The sequence below is a fragment of the Anabrus simplex genome, chromosome 2 (assembly GCF_040414725.1).
Source record: "Anabrus simplex isolate iqAnaSimp1 chromosome 2, ASM4041472v1, whole genome shotgun sequence".
Taxonomy (NCBI): domain Eukaryota; kingdom Metazoa; phylum Arthropoda; class Insecta; order Orthoptera; family Tettigoniidae; genus Anabrus; species Anabrus simplex.
The window spans coordinates 628,564,539-628,581,889 of NC_090266.1; the positions used below are offsets into that span (position 1 = coordinate 628,564,539).

Here is a 17,351-nt window from a genome sequence, read left to right on the forward strand (position 1 = left end):
GCTTAAGTGCGGCCAGTATCCAGTAATCGGGAGATAGTGGGTTCGAACCCCACTGTCGGCACCTCTGAAGATGGTTTTTCCGTGGTTTCCCATTTTCACACCAGGCAAATGCTGGGGCTGTACCTTAATTAAGGCCACGGCCGATTCCTTCCCATTCCTAGGCCTTTCCTATCCCATCATCACCATAAGACGTATCTGTGTCGGTGCGACATAAAAAAAAAAAATAGCAAAGTGAAGAATTGTTGAAACGTCCATGGATTTTGATACTCTTCACAGTACGAGAGAAAAGATCTAGTTATTTATTGCCAAAAGGTATTTCATTACCGCTATGAAATATTTCATTGTTCTGGAAAATTACATATCACCACTAGAGTAAGATGGTTGGGGAATAAAACAAAAGGATAGTATTAATGCCTTTACTGAAATGAAAACTATCTCCTAAGTTGTATAAAAACATTTATTTCTTGTTTGCATATTACATCAGTGCTAAAACAGAAATAAAAACCAATGTTTTGGAGAGTGATTTCACATTTAATTAACAATACATACATTATGGAATACTGCAGAACAATCTCAAGCAATCCATGCATAAAATGTAAATGGAAGACATTATTAGTAACATTTATACATGCTGCATCCTATTAGAAGTGCATATCAAATGTGTAAATGACATTAATAAACAGAACAAACAGATGGCCTCTCACGGAAATATAATACCATAACTGAAAAGTCTCATACCCACCAGTAAAAGAAAATTAGTTAGAGAATGTTCTATTCAAATCAAATGAATATAAAATAACATTACATTCTTTGGTCCTGAATTGTATTATGTACTGTGTAACTCAGCTGAAAGCTTGCAGACCTGTGATGGCTCGACCTAATATAAGAGCGTGGATGTCGTGTGTTCCTGAAATATTGAAACAGGCAGAGATAAGAAAGTAGTTTCCTTTTTAACAATCAACCTAGTAATAGCACTGTATACTTAAGACATAGAGAAGCATACATTCTATTTTGTATGCCAACATCACCACACATCCAACTGATATTTGAAATGGGAGGAGAGAGAGCAAATAAGCATTAAAATATCCACAGCTAGATGTCAATAAATACCATAGATAATATATCCTTATAGTCTTTACCAAACGAAAAGTAATTTGGCCTTGAAAGGCTACTGAGAACTGTCAAACCAAGCAGCTGCTATATTGTCATGCTATCCTGTTTACTGAACGTGTTACATTCCGCAGAAACTTTCACTGTGTTAAATATCACTTTCACCAGGCCAAGCGACTGCAGCGGAAACAGCTTCCCAATTGACACAAACTTTAGGTACTGTACTTTCTTGCTGATAAAGCTGTACAGTTCATTACAAAAAGATATATGTTTTTACTTTATTCTGTACCTTATTATTTTAAGTAGTGTGGTCTCTTACCTCCTCTTGAACAAAGAAAATATAGCCTTATTAAATATTATTGATGAAAGTTATTTTTATTAAGAAGTTACAAACATAACTTGTTTTATCACTTCTTTGTTCCTTTCCATTATTCATTAAGAAGCTGATGAAATAAGTCCTTAAAACAAGTAACAAAAAAAAAAAAACCAATTTATATTACAATATTACAATAACACAAGCACATTTAAAGACAAAATGTACAAAACACTATTTTATTATCTATGTGTGTGTTGTCCAATTGATTAATTTGATTAATAATAATTATTTTTTTGTTGAAAATTTATAGTAATTTGGACTTTATGACTACAGTGATTCAATCTAGATGAAAAGTTAGCATCAGCAAACAGTTCTATTCCAAACCTTTTTTTTTTTTTTTTTAAATTAAGTTTATTTATTGTCGCTTTAACTTAGAAAGTCATATCGCGACATTCATAATTATACATACAGAATTATTACATTGATTACATAGAGTTACAATTGTAAAAATAACAACAATACATATTGACCTTATTTTCTCTTCTCCATGCTACATTGCTTCTGTGGGAATATTGATCATTTGACCAATAGTATTATTGTTCTTCAGAATGCACTTCATCATGACACCAAAAAAGGTATGATTAAAATTCAATATGTTGCAAATTATTTGTATAAAACTTAGTAGTGTAAAACTGTCCCTTCCATATGAAAAAAATAAAATAAAAATTGTGTCAATGCATCTGCTGTATAAGTTCAGTTTGTTGATGATGATGTTTGTTGTTTAAAAGGGCCTAACATCTAAAGTCATCAGCCCCTGGTTCAATTTGTAATCATTGATCAAGTAATTTTCATCCAGCCAATGAATAACAGCTGATAATAAGTCATGAATTAATTACACATTCTTAATAGGATCAGTCAGTTTGAAGAGGATAATTAATCCTGGAAGAGAGAGCAACCATCAGTAATAATTTTCAATGCTATTGGTTTAACAAACTACCTTTACAGTTTTCGGAGACCAACCATCAAAATTTCGTGAGTATAAGTCAAGGTCAGAATCAATGGAAAAGAGCTCGCTGAAACTTATGTAATCACCAGTTTGCAGTCCCATGGATAGATTTTGCACAGGTGCACAAGTCAGTGAAACAGAACCTTCCTTAGAAACGTAAGGCATTGAGCTGTCAATTATTGCCGCTTATCAACTTAAAATATATTATCCTTGTTATGAAATTATTTTAAAATTCACTGGTTGTCTTTAAATTTATAGTGTTGTTACACCGTTAATTAGATAATAATAATCCATTTTTATGAATTTCCTCAAAATAATTTGCTTCAATTTGAAAAAAATTAAAATATCCGTATTTTTGGGTCCAGAATTCTGGCAACCATATGTAGAGGTAGTGTGCCTGCCTCTTACCCAGAGGCCCTGGCTTTGATTCCCAGCCAGGTCAGGGATTTTTACCTGAATCTGGGGGCTGGTTCAAGGTCTATTCAGCCTATGTGATTACAACTGAGGAGCTATCTGAGGATGAGATAGCAACCTCGGTCTAGAAATCCAAGAATAACAGGTGAGAGGATTTGTCGTTAAATCACGTGACACATCATAATCTACAGATCTTCGGGGGTGAGCAGCAGTCGCTTCGTAGGCCATGGCCCTTCGAGGCTGTTGTGCCATGGCGTTTGGTTTTGGTTAAATTTAAAAAGTACCTGCAAGAAAGCATATGGTAACAGTACTATCCCTGAAAATTAGTTTCAGCAGACTGAAGAACCTAACAGTTATAAAATAACTACGTAAAAACTGAAAAGAATTGGCTTCAGATATTTAAAAAAATAGTCACTGAGATTCGCTGGAAATAAAACACATGTGATAATCATAATTAAGAAATAATCAGTGTTTAAATCAAAATGCGGAAACTTAACCCTTGTACAGTAGTTTTAGTGAGGGTATTTTTATGTATTTTTCTTTTGTAGGTCTTTGCGGGTATTGCGTGTGATTTAAGAGTTTTTCTTTTTTATGTGTGTGTTGATATTTTTTGTTTGTGCTTTTATTGCATCAAACCAATGTTGTTTATAGTGTACATAATTGTTATAATAATAATAATAATATAATTTGCTCTACATCCCACTAACTACTTTTACGGTTTTTGGAGTTGCCGAGGTGCTGGAATTTAGTCCCACAAGAGTTCTTTTATATGCAAGTAAATCTGCCGGCATGAGGCTGACGAATTTATGCACCTTCAAATACCACCGGACTGAGCAAGGATCGTACCTGCCAAGTTGGGGTCAGAAGGCAAGTGCCTCAACCGTCTGAGCCACTCAGTCCGGCTTTACATAACTGACCCATGATGCTCGTTGTACAGTGATAGGGATTAGGATGACCACTAAAGCAGGTTAAGTTAAACAGCATTCTTTAAAAAAACACAGCATTATTCCAACAGGTAATCACTGAACAGATGCTTATTTTATTGTGATTATTGGATTATTCTGACAATTTGATTACTGGTATTTTAAGATCGAAGAATAATTAATGTTGAAATTAATGTGTGATTGATGTTTAATTAATTACTCGACAAGTATAATATCGTCAGCATCTGTTCCGTTAATGGCATTTCTTTTTTTTACAAAGCAAAGAATACTGCCCTAGAATAATTAGAAGTATGAATAAGTATCACAAACATGTAAAGTATAATGAATTATAATTTATTGTGAGTGAAAGTACACTCATGGCCACATTCCTGCCATGATGTTTCTTTCTTACACCTTCTGTTTTCAGAACCTGATAAGTATTTTCCATCCATTTTATGGTATGTTATAATAAGCCATCGGGACAAAGCTGAAGTTACCTGACTAACACACAATCAACGAATGTCCTAAGCAGACAGGAACAGGAACTACACAGGCCGGAAATTCATGATCGACAACTGAACTAGAATTTCAGTGGTGTGTGACTCTGTTTAAGATTTTAAATTCATCTCTAAGATTAAGGGATTTTAAAGAAAGTCAGTTTCAGTAGGAAATTCAACCTGTCTTTATACTAGTAATGCTTTTGCATAACCCTTTCAGACCGTGTACACACAATTGTGCGGGTTCGTACTTTATTTATGTCTGAGCTTATTTGATGTTTTCTTGGCACTAGACTGGACTGCAGTGCTTGTGCGGCACACGTAGCATGTACTTCAGTTGTTTTCATTTAGCACTTGACCACCAGGAGGCAGGAAGAAGAGTTTAAAAATACAGTTCATCGGCAAGATGGCGGGAAGCAATAATGTCTAAAATAAGTATTTATTTATTGCATTCATATTAATCTAGAAGCTCTACTGAATATCAAAATATAGTCAATGAAGTATGCAAATTGTTTAGTGAACGTAAATTGTGAACTTGCAACATCGTACTAATACCACGAGGTTTTGAATGTTGGTACGCACAAGTGTGCGGGCTAGGTTTTCCTACAGGCAATGCATGCAAGAGTGCTGGGTGCTGCCACCAAGAGGACTGTGAAAGCAGAACTGGTACTCTATGTGAGAAATGTAATGTATAAGATTTTAATTGTTTAAAATACATTGTTCCACACTGTAAAATAGAACATTTGATCATGTACATGTGTATATTCACATGTACTGAGCTGATTTTTTAATTTTTTATTTGTTGTAAGTAGTGAATTAAGTCCTGACACGCACAATTGTGTGGGTTCTGCTTTTTAGCCAAAAGTTCTCATTTTGTAAAATAAACTGTAAAAACATGTATTTGAGAGCATTTTAGTAAGTTTTTGTCGTACAAACGAAAATTCACACCTCCAGTTTTCTTTCAGATCCGACGACAAGGTACTGCTGCCAAAAGGGCAGTAAAAGCAAAACTCGTCCTCAGTGTGGAAAATGTAATATTTACTTGTGTTTGAACGAAGATTTAATTGTTTTAAATTATTCCCCACTGTAAAATAGAACATTTGATCATGTAGATATGTATATTCACATGACATAATTTTTCTTTTTTGTAAGTAGTGAATTAAGTCCTGACATGCACAATTGTGTGGGTGCTTTTTCTCAGATATTAATTTTTATTTTGTAAAATAAACTAAATATATAACTATTTAAGAATATTTTAGTCAGTTTTTGACATACAAACAAAAATTCACACTGCCAGTTTTCTTTCAGGTCTGAAAGGGATATGGGTGATGATGGGGGCCTTTTTAACACACTGCCAACTGGCCCCGAATGGAGGCTGCTACCCCATGTTGACCGAATAGTTCAAGCCCCCAAGAAAGAAATTACGCTGGTGCAATGGACCACGGAACAGTGTATCACGGTTCCAGTTGTATCGAGCGGGAGAGTGTGGTGTATGCCCCATGTAGTTATGAATCCTCCATGTCAACAAGGTTGTGTCCAGGTGGGAGGTGGCTCAGTTCTGGTCTGGGCGGCGTTCTCATGATCGCAATTTGGCCCCACTGTTCGGCTGCAGGGAGCGCTGACAGGTGCATGTTATGTGGACATTCTTTCAGATCATCTGCATCCCTTTTCTGGCCCTAGAGTATCCTGATGGAGATGCCGTGTTTCAACACGACAATCCGCTATGTCACTGCTCTGTGGTGGCATGCAGGTGGTTTGGAGGAGCACTCCAGTGAAGTTACAACCATGGATTGGTCCTCCAGATCCCCCAATCTTAATACAATTGAGCATTTATGGGATGTTGTCAATGCTGGTGTCTGCTCCATGAACCCCGTACCAACTAAATAAATAAATAAATTAGCCATGTGAATCCCCTAAGGGCTATGGCCTCCTGCAATGCAGGGACAGTGCTCATAAGGTGAGCAGGTCCTGAAGAGCATTATTATATTGGTTAATCTGTAGTTTGTTTCATGATAACGTATTACCGCATATTGTACACTTGTGTAGTCTCACCCCCGAGTGAATGCAGTCGTGTTTTTCTGAATCAACAATTCGCGAAAACGCACTATTGCATTAATGACACATGTACACTTTTTTCCCAGGGCTGGTTCAGATTCCTTCTAGGTGAAAGCGTAAACTTGCGCTCTTCATTCTTGCATAGCTTCTTCTCCGAATGTTGTAGACGTTTCTTGTAATTTCTTGACCTTATCCTCCGTTGAAATTCTCTTGACATACATTGCAAGTGCATATCCCTCCTTCTACTATGTGTTCAATGATGAGTTATCATATCACTACTTCATGCAAACGTCTATCTATTTGACATTCGTCTTGCTATTCTCCCGAGTGCTCAGAAGATGACCATCACGGTATCCTCTTCGTCGAAGCGTACAATTGTATGTTGTATACTTCGCCCCTGTCCTGAGAACGTACTTCAACATATTTTACATTTGCACGGCTTCTTTCCGCAGTGTACGCGAGGATGATAATTTTATATTCACCACTTCATATAAACCTATTTTTTAAAATCAATTTTACTGTATTATGCCGTAGTGATCAGAGAGGTGACCTTCAGGTCTCTTTGTGGAAGCGCACTGTTGCATATTTCACTGCTGCACAATATCTATAATATGTGTCTTGATCGACCTATGTTATCACAGGGCTTGAGCAAAGGTGTATCCCGTAAGGTCAGTGATCTCTGCACACAATTTTTCCCAGCTCTTTCCACTCTTGCCTTATCTTTGCTGTTCTTGTCCATTGCTTTTCCTCTCCATCTCGCAAACCAGTCTGCCCATCTAGTTCTTTGCCTTCCCACGTTCCGTCTTCCTTCTCTGGGATCCCACATTGTCATTTTGTAGGTCCATCGATTTTGCTCCAGTCTCGCTACGTGTCCTCCCCATTTCCACTTTAGCTGATCGGCTGTCGTCAGAGCGTCTTTCATGCCGGTTCTCCTTCGTATATCTTCGTTCCGTATTCTGTCTCTCAATGAGACCTGGAGTATTTTCTTTCCAGTTTGCGCTGGCATATCTGGATCATTTTCTTTTGTTTTAGTGTTAGTGCCCAGGTTTGGCATCCATATAGTAGGACTGGTATCACACATTTTTCTAGGACTTCAGCTTTAAGGGTGAGTTTCTGAGTCTTGTCTGTCAGTATGATCTTTAGAGACCAGAACCTCTTCCATGCTTGTCCTATTCGCCGTTTGACCTCTTTTTCTGAACAGTTTGAGAATGATATGCGCTCTGGCCAAGGTATACACATTCCTCTACGTATTCCAGTATTTCTCCATTTACGCTAACTGGAGTTTCCAGTGCATTAGTCATCAACTTTGTTTTTCTTGGATTCATTGTCAGGCCCGCTTCTTTGCTGATGTTGTCTAATTCTATTATCATTTGTTCTAGCTCCGTTGCCGACTCTGCCACCAATACGATGTCGTCTGCATCGTAAGTGTGTTAGTCTTGCTCCATCTATTTTGATGCCGTATTTGTTCTCCCAATCTAGTTTTCTGAACTGATTCTCCAGTAAGCACGTAAATAATTTTGGTGAGAGAGGGTCCCCTTGCTTAACTCCTCTTTCTATCTTGATGTTCTTTCCTTCTCTTTCTGTTTTTATTCTGGCCTCGCTGCCTTCGTAGAGTTTATCCAGGAGTCTGATGTATATGTTCTGGATACCTTGTTTGCTCAGTGCTTCTGAAACGTATTCCCGTTCCACGGAGTCGAATGCTTTATTGTAGTCCACAAATGCTATATAGACATCCAGATTGAATTCTTGTGTTTTCTCGATCAGTTGATTCACTGCTTGTAGGTGGTCTGATGTACTGTAATTTGTTTTAAATCCTGCTTGTGTCACTGGTTGTTGTTCATCTAGTGTCTTCGCCATTCTCTTAGTTAGGATATTCATGAAGAATTTGTAAAGATTTACAATTAGGTTGATAGGTCTGTAGTTACTTATATCGTCTTTGGCTCCTTTTTTGTGCACAAGTATGATGATGCTTTGTTTCCACCCCCTTAGTATGTCTTCTGATTCGAGTATCTTGTTAAATAGCATAGTGATGAATGGGGTTATGTCTTCTTCACCCCATTTCAGGAATTCATTGTAGATTCCATCTTCCCCTGGGGATTTTGCATTCTTTGCTTCCCTTATGGCTGCTCTTACTTCACTGGGAAGAATGGGTGGTATTTCTTCCTCAATGTCCTCTTTTGGCATCTTGTGACACTGTGTGCCATTTTGGGAATTACTTGTATATAATTTCCTGTAGAATTCTGTCGCTTGTGTCACTATCTGTTCTCTCTTGGCTTGTCTTTTACCATTACTGTCTTCCACTCCCAGTATCCAAATGTTTGTCCGGAGTTAATTCCTTTCGAATCTTCATCATTGATTTTGTATTTTCCATGATTTCTTTGACTACTTCCGTGTTGTGGTCTCTTATGTCTCTTCGGATTTCCCTTTTCATTTGTTTATTGATTTTTGTATATTCCAGTTTTGTGCGTTCATTTTCTTTCGCTTGTGGTTTCAGACGTTCTCTTTCTTCAATCAGTCTTTTAGTACTATCCTTTAGTTTTATTCTATTTCTTCTTCTATTTCCCGGTGTCGAGGATTGCTTGACCGAGAGGGATATGCAGTTTAGGAGTTCTGTATAATATTGTTGTGCCTTCAGGTCTGTTTGTTGACTAAGCTCTTGGAGGTTGTGTTGTAGTGCTTTTGTGTATTCTGTTCGATCGGTACTTTCGGGGTTTGGGGTTGTCTGTTGAAGTAGTGCCTCTTTTCCTTCTTTATTCTCATTTTCAGTCAGACCATTCTGTGGTCTGTATCGAATTTTAGACCACTGATTACTTGGATGTCTTTTACAACTTCTAGGCTATCAGCTAGGATGTAGTCTATTTCATTTTTGGTTTTTCCATTCGGAGCGATCTACGTCCATTTACTTTCCAGGTGTTTCTTGTAGAAGGTGTTTACAATGTTTAATCTTTGTCCTAGTGCAAACTGTATGAGTCTGTCTCCCCTTTCATTTCTTGTTCCATATCCATATAGTCCCATGGGTTCTTCGTCTTCGTATTTGTATTCCTTTTTCCCTACTTTGCTGTTGAAGTCACCAATTACGAATGTTCCATGTGCTTTGTAGTCTGTTAGTGTGTCTTCTAGAAGCGTGTAGAATTCTTCGATCTCTTCTTCTGTGCTTGCCTCTGTGGGTGCGTATACCTGGATTATTGTGATTTTGAAGTTTGTTATTTTTAGGGATAATACCATGATCCTCTCTGAGATTCCTCTTATTTCCTGTATATTCTGTTTTAAATGGCTTTTAATGATGAAACCTATGCCTTTTTGTCCTCTTGTTTCCCCTATGTAGCTAAAAATGTTGCCATTTTCTTTTTCTATTATATCTTCGCCGTATTGTCTGACTTCGCTGAGGCCCAGTATATCGAATTTTATGTTCTTGAGTGCATTTTGGAGTTCCAGTTCCTTGTCTTCAGTTCTTAGGGTTCTAACGTTCAACGTAGCTAGTACCAACTACATAAGACCAATTGTGGGCAGCAGTGCAAGATACGCAGGTCCAGATCCCTCCAGAACGATTCCAACACCTTGTAGAGTCGATGCCTCGCCGTACTGCTGCAGTTTTGAGGGCTCACCAAGGAGCAACTCGTTATTAACATAACATTTTCTATGAAACAGTTTTCCGCCTTGTCAACAGTTCACATTTTATTATAATTACCTCCTGTACATGTTTCAAGAGCTCAAGTTGTTGGGCTTTTTATCACTTTACACTTGTTTGGTGTATTACCTGTACGTGTATCACATTGTTCATTCACAGGCATCACAGCCACAGTATCATCTTGCATTCTCTTTACAAAGATAACTAAGATAACTAGTGTATTGTTTGTGTGGATAATAATTCCTGAGGGAAGCTTTAAGCCATGGGAGTCCAAAATGGACCAACATAGTGGAAGGTCCAAAGTTCGATGCTCCGAGTGACATAACAATGTTCTTATAAACAAGTTCAGATGCTATTGAGCATAAAAATTGTGCTTCATTGCAGGAGTTTAACATTTGTAATTTTGGAGGTTGATAACTGTTGTTCAGATGGATAGTTTGAAATCCTACATAGTTATTTTGTTTTTGTATCGATATGAAACTTCAGTGCTTAAACACAGGTCAGTGTGTGCCACACGCAAGCAGTAAAACGCTGCTACTATTATTGTTTTTGTGTGCTCTGCATACTGTACTGCTATATGTTCAGAATTAAGTCATTTCGATCATTCTCTATGTATTCCTTGGATGAATACATTGACATGCTCCTTAACTATGGGGAAGCAAGATGGTATTCATTGCAAGCACTTATGAGGAAAGGTATCTGGACAAGCAACATCCGACTGTAAAGGCTTTCCACAGTGTTGAAAGATGTTTATGAGCAACATGGGTACTTCAAATGATACCACGGAAGCTGTTCTGGATCCGTCCATCCATTCATCCGCATTTAGGGCAGCCCCCAGGTAGCAAATTGCCTAATAGCTGTTAATTTAGTCTTTTCTTCAATCATTTCAAAGAAGTTGGAAATATATTAAATATCTCCCTTGGCAAAATTATTCCACTCCCTAGCTCCTCTTCCCATACACGAATATTTGCCCCAATTTGTCCTCTTGAATTTCAAATCATACCATTTAATCAAGCATCTTGTCTCCTTTCTCGCAAGTCTTCCCAACCCAAAGATTCCAGCATGTTTGTAACACTACTCTTTTGAATAAATATTTATTCCTTGGCAGTATATAATACTAGGTTCCACCTGTTCAGTACTTCTTACATTATTCTAATTAAATAGTCGACATATAGTTAGGACATGTTTTGACCCAATTAGGCCATCCTCTGCTAAAAATTACAAATTAAAAATTTCAACATTACAGTTTTTAAAAATACAAAATTTTGCCATTGATTGTGTTATCTTATAAAATGTTGAGAGCTGATGTATTCAAACATGATGTGAGTTTAAAATGATATGGAAATATTTGAGAAAATAATAGATTATACTCATAAAAACAATAATAATGATATGGTAATAATTGGGGGAGATCTAAATTTGCTTGAAGTTGAATGGAATGGAGCTGCAAGTGAAGCTCATGAACAGAAACTGGCAAATAAGTTAATTTGGGAGGGAGGATTTACACAAGTAGTACAAGAACCGACTCGTCTCAATAACTTACTAGATGTATTCTTGGTTAAACCATGGGAAATTGTTAATAAAACTGAGGTAATTGAAGGAATAGGAGATCATAAGGCTGTAATAATGGATGTAGGACTTGTACCAAAAAGGCTTAATAAGAGGGTTACACAAGACAAGAAATTGTACAGAAACTAAAGTTGATGAATTCGGGACTTACCTTAAATCACAATTCAGTTGTTGGATAAGTGAAGGGAGTAATGTGGATACACTTTGGGCTAAATTTAAAGGAATCATTTGGGAAGGAGAGAAGAGATTTGTACCTGTTAAGAAGGGTAAAATGATCTCAGACCCTGTTTATGATACAAGGGAAATAAGAAAATTAAAAAGAAAATGTAGAATAATAAACAGGAAAATCAAAGAGGGTAGGGAGAGTAGAGAAACTAGAAAACAGCTAATGAGGGAACTGAATAGAGTGAAAAAGGAAGCAAAAGAGAATTATATGAATGGCATACTTCAAGAGGGTAATGGTCACAAAGGGAAATGGAAAAAGTTGTATTCATATATCAGGAATCAAAAAGGAAAAGGAATCCAAATTCCTACAATGGTGGGAGAAGGGGGTGAACACTATTTCACAGATACTGAAAAAGCAAACCTATTTAGTAGGGAATGCAGAGATTCAGTAGATGATTGTCAGGAGTTGGAAACCATAACAGAAGATAGAGAGGGAGAGACACAGGGGGAAACCAGAAAGTTTCCCATTCACAAATCAAGATATTTTCAGAGAAATCCAACTGCTTCAGCAAGGAAAAGCAGCAGGAAGTGATCAAATTACTGGAGAGGTATTAAAGACAATGGGGTGGTACATAGTGCCTTATTTAAAATTTCTCTTTGACTATGTCATAAATAATAGTGTAATACCAAAGGAATGGAAGGAATCTATAATAATACCAATTTATAAAGGAAAGGGTGATAAAAGGAAACCAGAGAACTACAGACCAATCAGCCTGACCAGTATAGTTTGTAAAATACTGGAGAGTTTAATATCAAAGTACATCAGAGGGATATGTGATGATAAAAATTGGTTCATGAGAAGCCAGTATGGATTTAGAAAGAAATTTTCTTGTGAGGCACAACTGGTGGGATTTCAGCAGGAGATATCAGATCAATTGGATTCAGGAGGTCAGTTAGATTGCACAGCCATAGATCTTTCCAAAGCCTTTGATAGAGTGGAACATGGAATATTATTAAAGAAATTGGAGGGAATAGGATTGGACGTAAGGGTTACACGTTGGATAAAAACATTTCTAAATTCAAGGGTTCAGAAAGTCAAAGTAGGAAATAATGTATCGCAGGAAGAGAAAGTTTGGAAGGGAATTGCACAGGGTAGTATAATCGGTCCATTACTTTTCTTAATATACGCAAATGATTTAGGGAACAATATAACATCAAAAATAAGATTTTATGCAGATGACATAATTGTTTATAGGGAAATAAATAACATTGAGGATTGCTCAGAATTACAAAGGGACCTTGAAAGTATCCAACAATGGGTTGAAGAAGGTTAATGGAGGCAAATCAACTGTTACAACTTTTACAAACAGGAGCTTTAAAACTGAATTTGAATATACTTTGGATGCGGTAGTTATCCCAAAAGATGGCAAGTGCAAATACTTAGGTGTGAGATTTGAAAGTAATTTGCACTGGAAGGGTCATGCGGATGACATTGTTGGGAAAGCATACAGATCGTTACATGTGATAATGAGGCTACTTAAAGGATGCAATAAAGAATTAAAAGAAAAAAAGTTACTTAAGTATGGTTCGTCCATTATTGGAATATGCAAACAGTGTTTGGGATCCTCACCAAGAATACCTAATAAAAGAAATAGATAGTGTGCAGAGGAAAGCAGCAAGATTTGTAACAGGGGATTTCAGGAGAAAGAGTAGTGTAGCAGAAATGTTAAAGGAACTTGGGTGGGAAACTTTAAGTAAGAGAAGGGAGAAAACTAGACTTATAGGATTATATAGAGCCTGTACAAGAGAAGCAGCATGGGGAGATATCCGTGAGAGGCTTCAGTTGGAAAATAATTATATCGGCAGGACAGACCACAAATATAAAATTAGAAGGAATTTTAGCAGAAGCGATTGGGGTAAATTTTCATTCATTGGGAAGGGTGTGAAGGAGTGGAACAGTTTACCAGGGGTAGTGTTTGATCCTTTTCCAAAATCTGTACAGATATTCAAGAAGAGAATAAACAGCAACAGAAAAAATAAATGAAGTGTTAGAGGGCATTCGACCAGTGCAGGTTATTGTAAATTAAAAAAAAATTTAAAAAATGTGTGTGATTAAATTAATTTCATCCCCTGATCTAAGGAGTTGGACAGCCAAAGTAGGGGACTGCCTGTAGGGGTGAAGTACAGTGGGGACTTCGAGGGCCCTGGGACTGCTGCGGTAGCTGTGAAGGCCCTTCAGGAACTCTGAAAATTGGTGGCAAAAGGGGCTCTGGTTAAGATGCAGCAGGTCGTTATGCTACTTAGGTTCCAGAAAGGGTTAAAAAAAAAAAAAAAGAAGTAAATAAATGCAATGTAAAGTTTAATCTTATACCAGTTGTATAGTATCATTTGAAGTAATTCCACATACTGTATATCAGTTGACTATATTTGTAAGTAGTACAGGAGATATTATAAGTAGAATTTTGTAAACAATATAAATTTATTAAGAACGAGCTGAGTGTTTAACAGAAAAAATTGTTAGCGTAAATTGTATTGCATTATAGGAAAATTTTCTTTTATTGTTAATTTAATATTTAGTGGTTGACAATAATGTATTTTAGTGTACTATTTGCCACCGAGGTAGACACCTCATTTGCAAATAAAGAGATTTTGATTTGATTTGATATCCAGTGGTTTGCTGTGTTGGTGGAAGATAATGCATACTTGTAAAAGTTCAATGTTGATAGAACATACTCTAATGGTGCTGAAAGATTTCAGTTGTGAATATTCACCGTTTGCAGATATTAGTAGTCATTATGGAAGCCTATGAAGTTATTAAGTTGTTCTAAGATGAATAGGTCTTCTATAAAAAGCTGCTCTGAAAACCGTAAAAGTAGCTAGTGGGACGTAAAGCCAATACAGTAACATTATTATGAAAAGTAGTGCCTAGAATGATAGAACAAATTAGAAGATGAAAAGTTATAAAATAGTGTGCTGCTAAAAAGGATCGAGTTCAATGACAATAGCACTTACGTTCAACTCACAACATTTTATAACATGTCACAGTCAATGACAAAATTTTGTATTTTAAAAATTGTAATTTTTAAATTCGTAATTTTTAGCCGAGGATAGCCTAATTGGGCCAAAACATGTCCTAACTGTGTGTTAACTATTTAATTAGAATAGTGTAAGAAGTTTTAAACAGGTGGAACCAAATCACCCAGAGCAAATCATGCTGGTTTTCTTTGGAATCTTTCCAGTTCTCGAATCAAGTAGTCCTGGTGAGGATCAATACACTGGAACCATACCCTAATTGCGGTCTTATCAGAGGCTTATTTCCCTCTCCTATACATCATTAATACAACCCTTAATACCCTCATAACCATATGAAGAGAATAGGTGAACATCAGCCAGGCTTCTGTGCTACAAATACTGCATGTGCATAAATATCACCCCTACCATCTACATCTAATACTTAAAAGGTATGGTCAAATGTTCCAACTTTAAATACTACTTTTTTAAAAATTTAATTATTTAAATAACATTTAAAATACCGGAACAGGTTTCATCTATCTTGTAGACATCATCAGCAGAAAAGTTTAAAGATTAAGCACAAAGGACAAGGACAAAAACATTAAAAATAATTCGGACTGCTGAATGTGTCAGTTAAAATGTTGAAGAATATCTGAGCACAACGCTTGAATACTGTTAAAAGTTAAAACACATGAGATGGTTCAATAAAATTGGTAATAGGGTCCTCTTAACATGATGATGCTGTGTTGACGTACAGTTTGCAGATGCATCAGTAGAAACTTGGTGATATGGAGCACAAAGTTTAGTTCCAGTAGAATGAAGATGATTGTTAAACGTATGTTAAACATGAGTGAGGGTTCCAGTAAAATGGTACTGAGTTCATCTTGTTGGCATGATGATGTTAACAATTTTTTATTTATTTAAAAAGTAAGCAGAATGCAATCAACAGCTAAACCAGGAGCACCATGTGTGGAATTTTGAAGCTTAAATGAATTTCTGTCAGTGGCTGTTAGCCTTCCTGTCGAAAATCCTGTTCTCGGACAAATTGCGATTCCACGATCTGGTACCGTCAACTGCCACAACATGTGCTACTGGAGTGCTGGCAATCCCACAGGGCAACAGTGCAATGGGGAGTGAATGTATGGTGCGGAATCTTGGGCGATTGCCTTATTAGACCGTATTTCTCTGAGGACCATTTAACCCTTTCCACTCGAATGTCGAGGTCTGCTCGACACGCTCTCTACTTCAAAAATCGGATATTGAGCGTAGCTCGGCACGCGATATCTGACCGCTTGAAAACTCTAATGTCGAGCCATTTTAACAAATGCCTATGCAGAAAGGTAGCTGCATGTGTCCTGAACTCTCTCGTCAAACTTCGGAACATCTACAAGTTATCTTTCTCCCAGTACAGCTGTTATGGTACCAACAAGTAGATCATGTCAGTTACGGAAGAATAAAAGTACGCATATTCCCGATAGCAACATTGAGGGTACAGTCCTAAATAGTGACAGTGATTTATCAGACATTTCTGAGTTTAGTACTGGTGAATCAAGCAAATCCTCAGATGATGAAAGTGATACGGATATAAACGTTGATGCTATGGCAGAATGTTTCGAATGACGATGGCGGGCCAATTGAATATCCTTTCTCGAAACAAACAGGGTTACAGGACGTCAATCTACCAGTTGATGCAAGACCTCTGAAATGTTTTAGCTTGTTTTCTTAACAAAAATGTTACTGAGAGTACCGGTATAGCCAATGAAACTAATGAATACCCTGAGGAGAAAATTTGTAAACTGACGCCTACAATGAAGCCTTGGTCTACACGGAGGAAATGGACAAAGATGACTTTTAATGAAATTTTCGTGTTTATTTGGTGTTATTTTCAACATGGGACTTGTCAGTTTACGTAACTTACAAGACTATTTTTCCCAGCAATGGGTAACACATGTGCCATTTCTTTGCAATGCTTTTACGCAAGATAGACTTATGCAGATTTTCTGGATGTTGCATGAGGGTTCTAATCCAGAAGATACTAAAAGTGACTATACTGTTACTGGAACACAGAAAATCAGATACCTTCTGAAATACCTACAATCGCGGTTCCACAAATTTTTCGTAACTGGCAAAGATATAGCAGTAGATGAGTCTACTATTGGTTTAAAAGGGAAAATAAGTTTCAAGACCTACAACCCCAAGAAACCGAACAAGTGGGGAATAAGAATTTTTGTCCTGGCTGATAGTGCTACTGGGTACATCCATTCTTTGATTCCTTGTTATGGAAAAGTTACTGCAGTTGTAAATAACTTAGATTATGCTGATGAACCATTCACTACAATGACTGCCTGCAATTTGATACACAGGCAGGCTGGCTGTCGCAGTAGGGGGATCAGTGGAAGGTTACAAGGTTTTCACAGACAGATATTACACTAGTGTCAGCTTGGCTGAAGAACTTCTGAAACAGAGATGTCACCTTACTGGTACACTTATTCCTGGCAGGATAGGAAATCCACAAGATATAAGAAAGGGCCTGAAAATGATAGTGGATGATATAAAGGCTTATCGTGTAAGAGATGTTATGGTTTTAGGGTGGAAGGACAAGCGTGTTGTTTTGATGCTCTCTACTTGTCGTAACATGGCAACACACATTGTGAGC

At 37.0% G+C, this 17,351-nt stretch overlaps 1 protein-coding gene across 1 annotated transcript in view; it reads right to left on the reverse strand.

Annotated features, from left to right (window-relative positions):
* Positions 1–439: 439 nt before the first annotated feature.
* LOC136864288 (glutaryl-CoA dehydrogenase, mitochondrial) overlaps positions 440–17,351 on the reverse strand; it is a 122,465-nt gene continuing 105,553 nt past the window's right edge. The window contains exon 9 of the mRNA XM_067141067.2: positions 440–907. Within this exon, the coding sequence (XP_066997168.1) occupies positions 843–907 (65 nt within the window). The 3' untranslated portion in view covers positions 440–842. The remainder of the gene's footprint in view (positions 908–17,351) is intronic.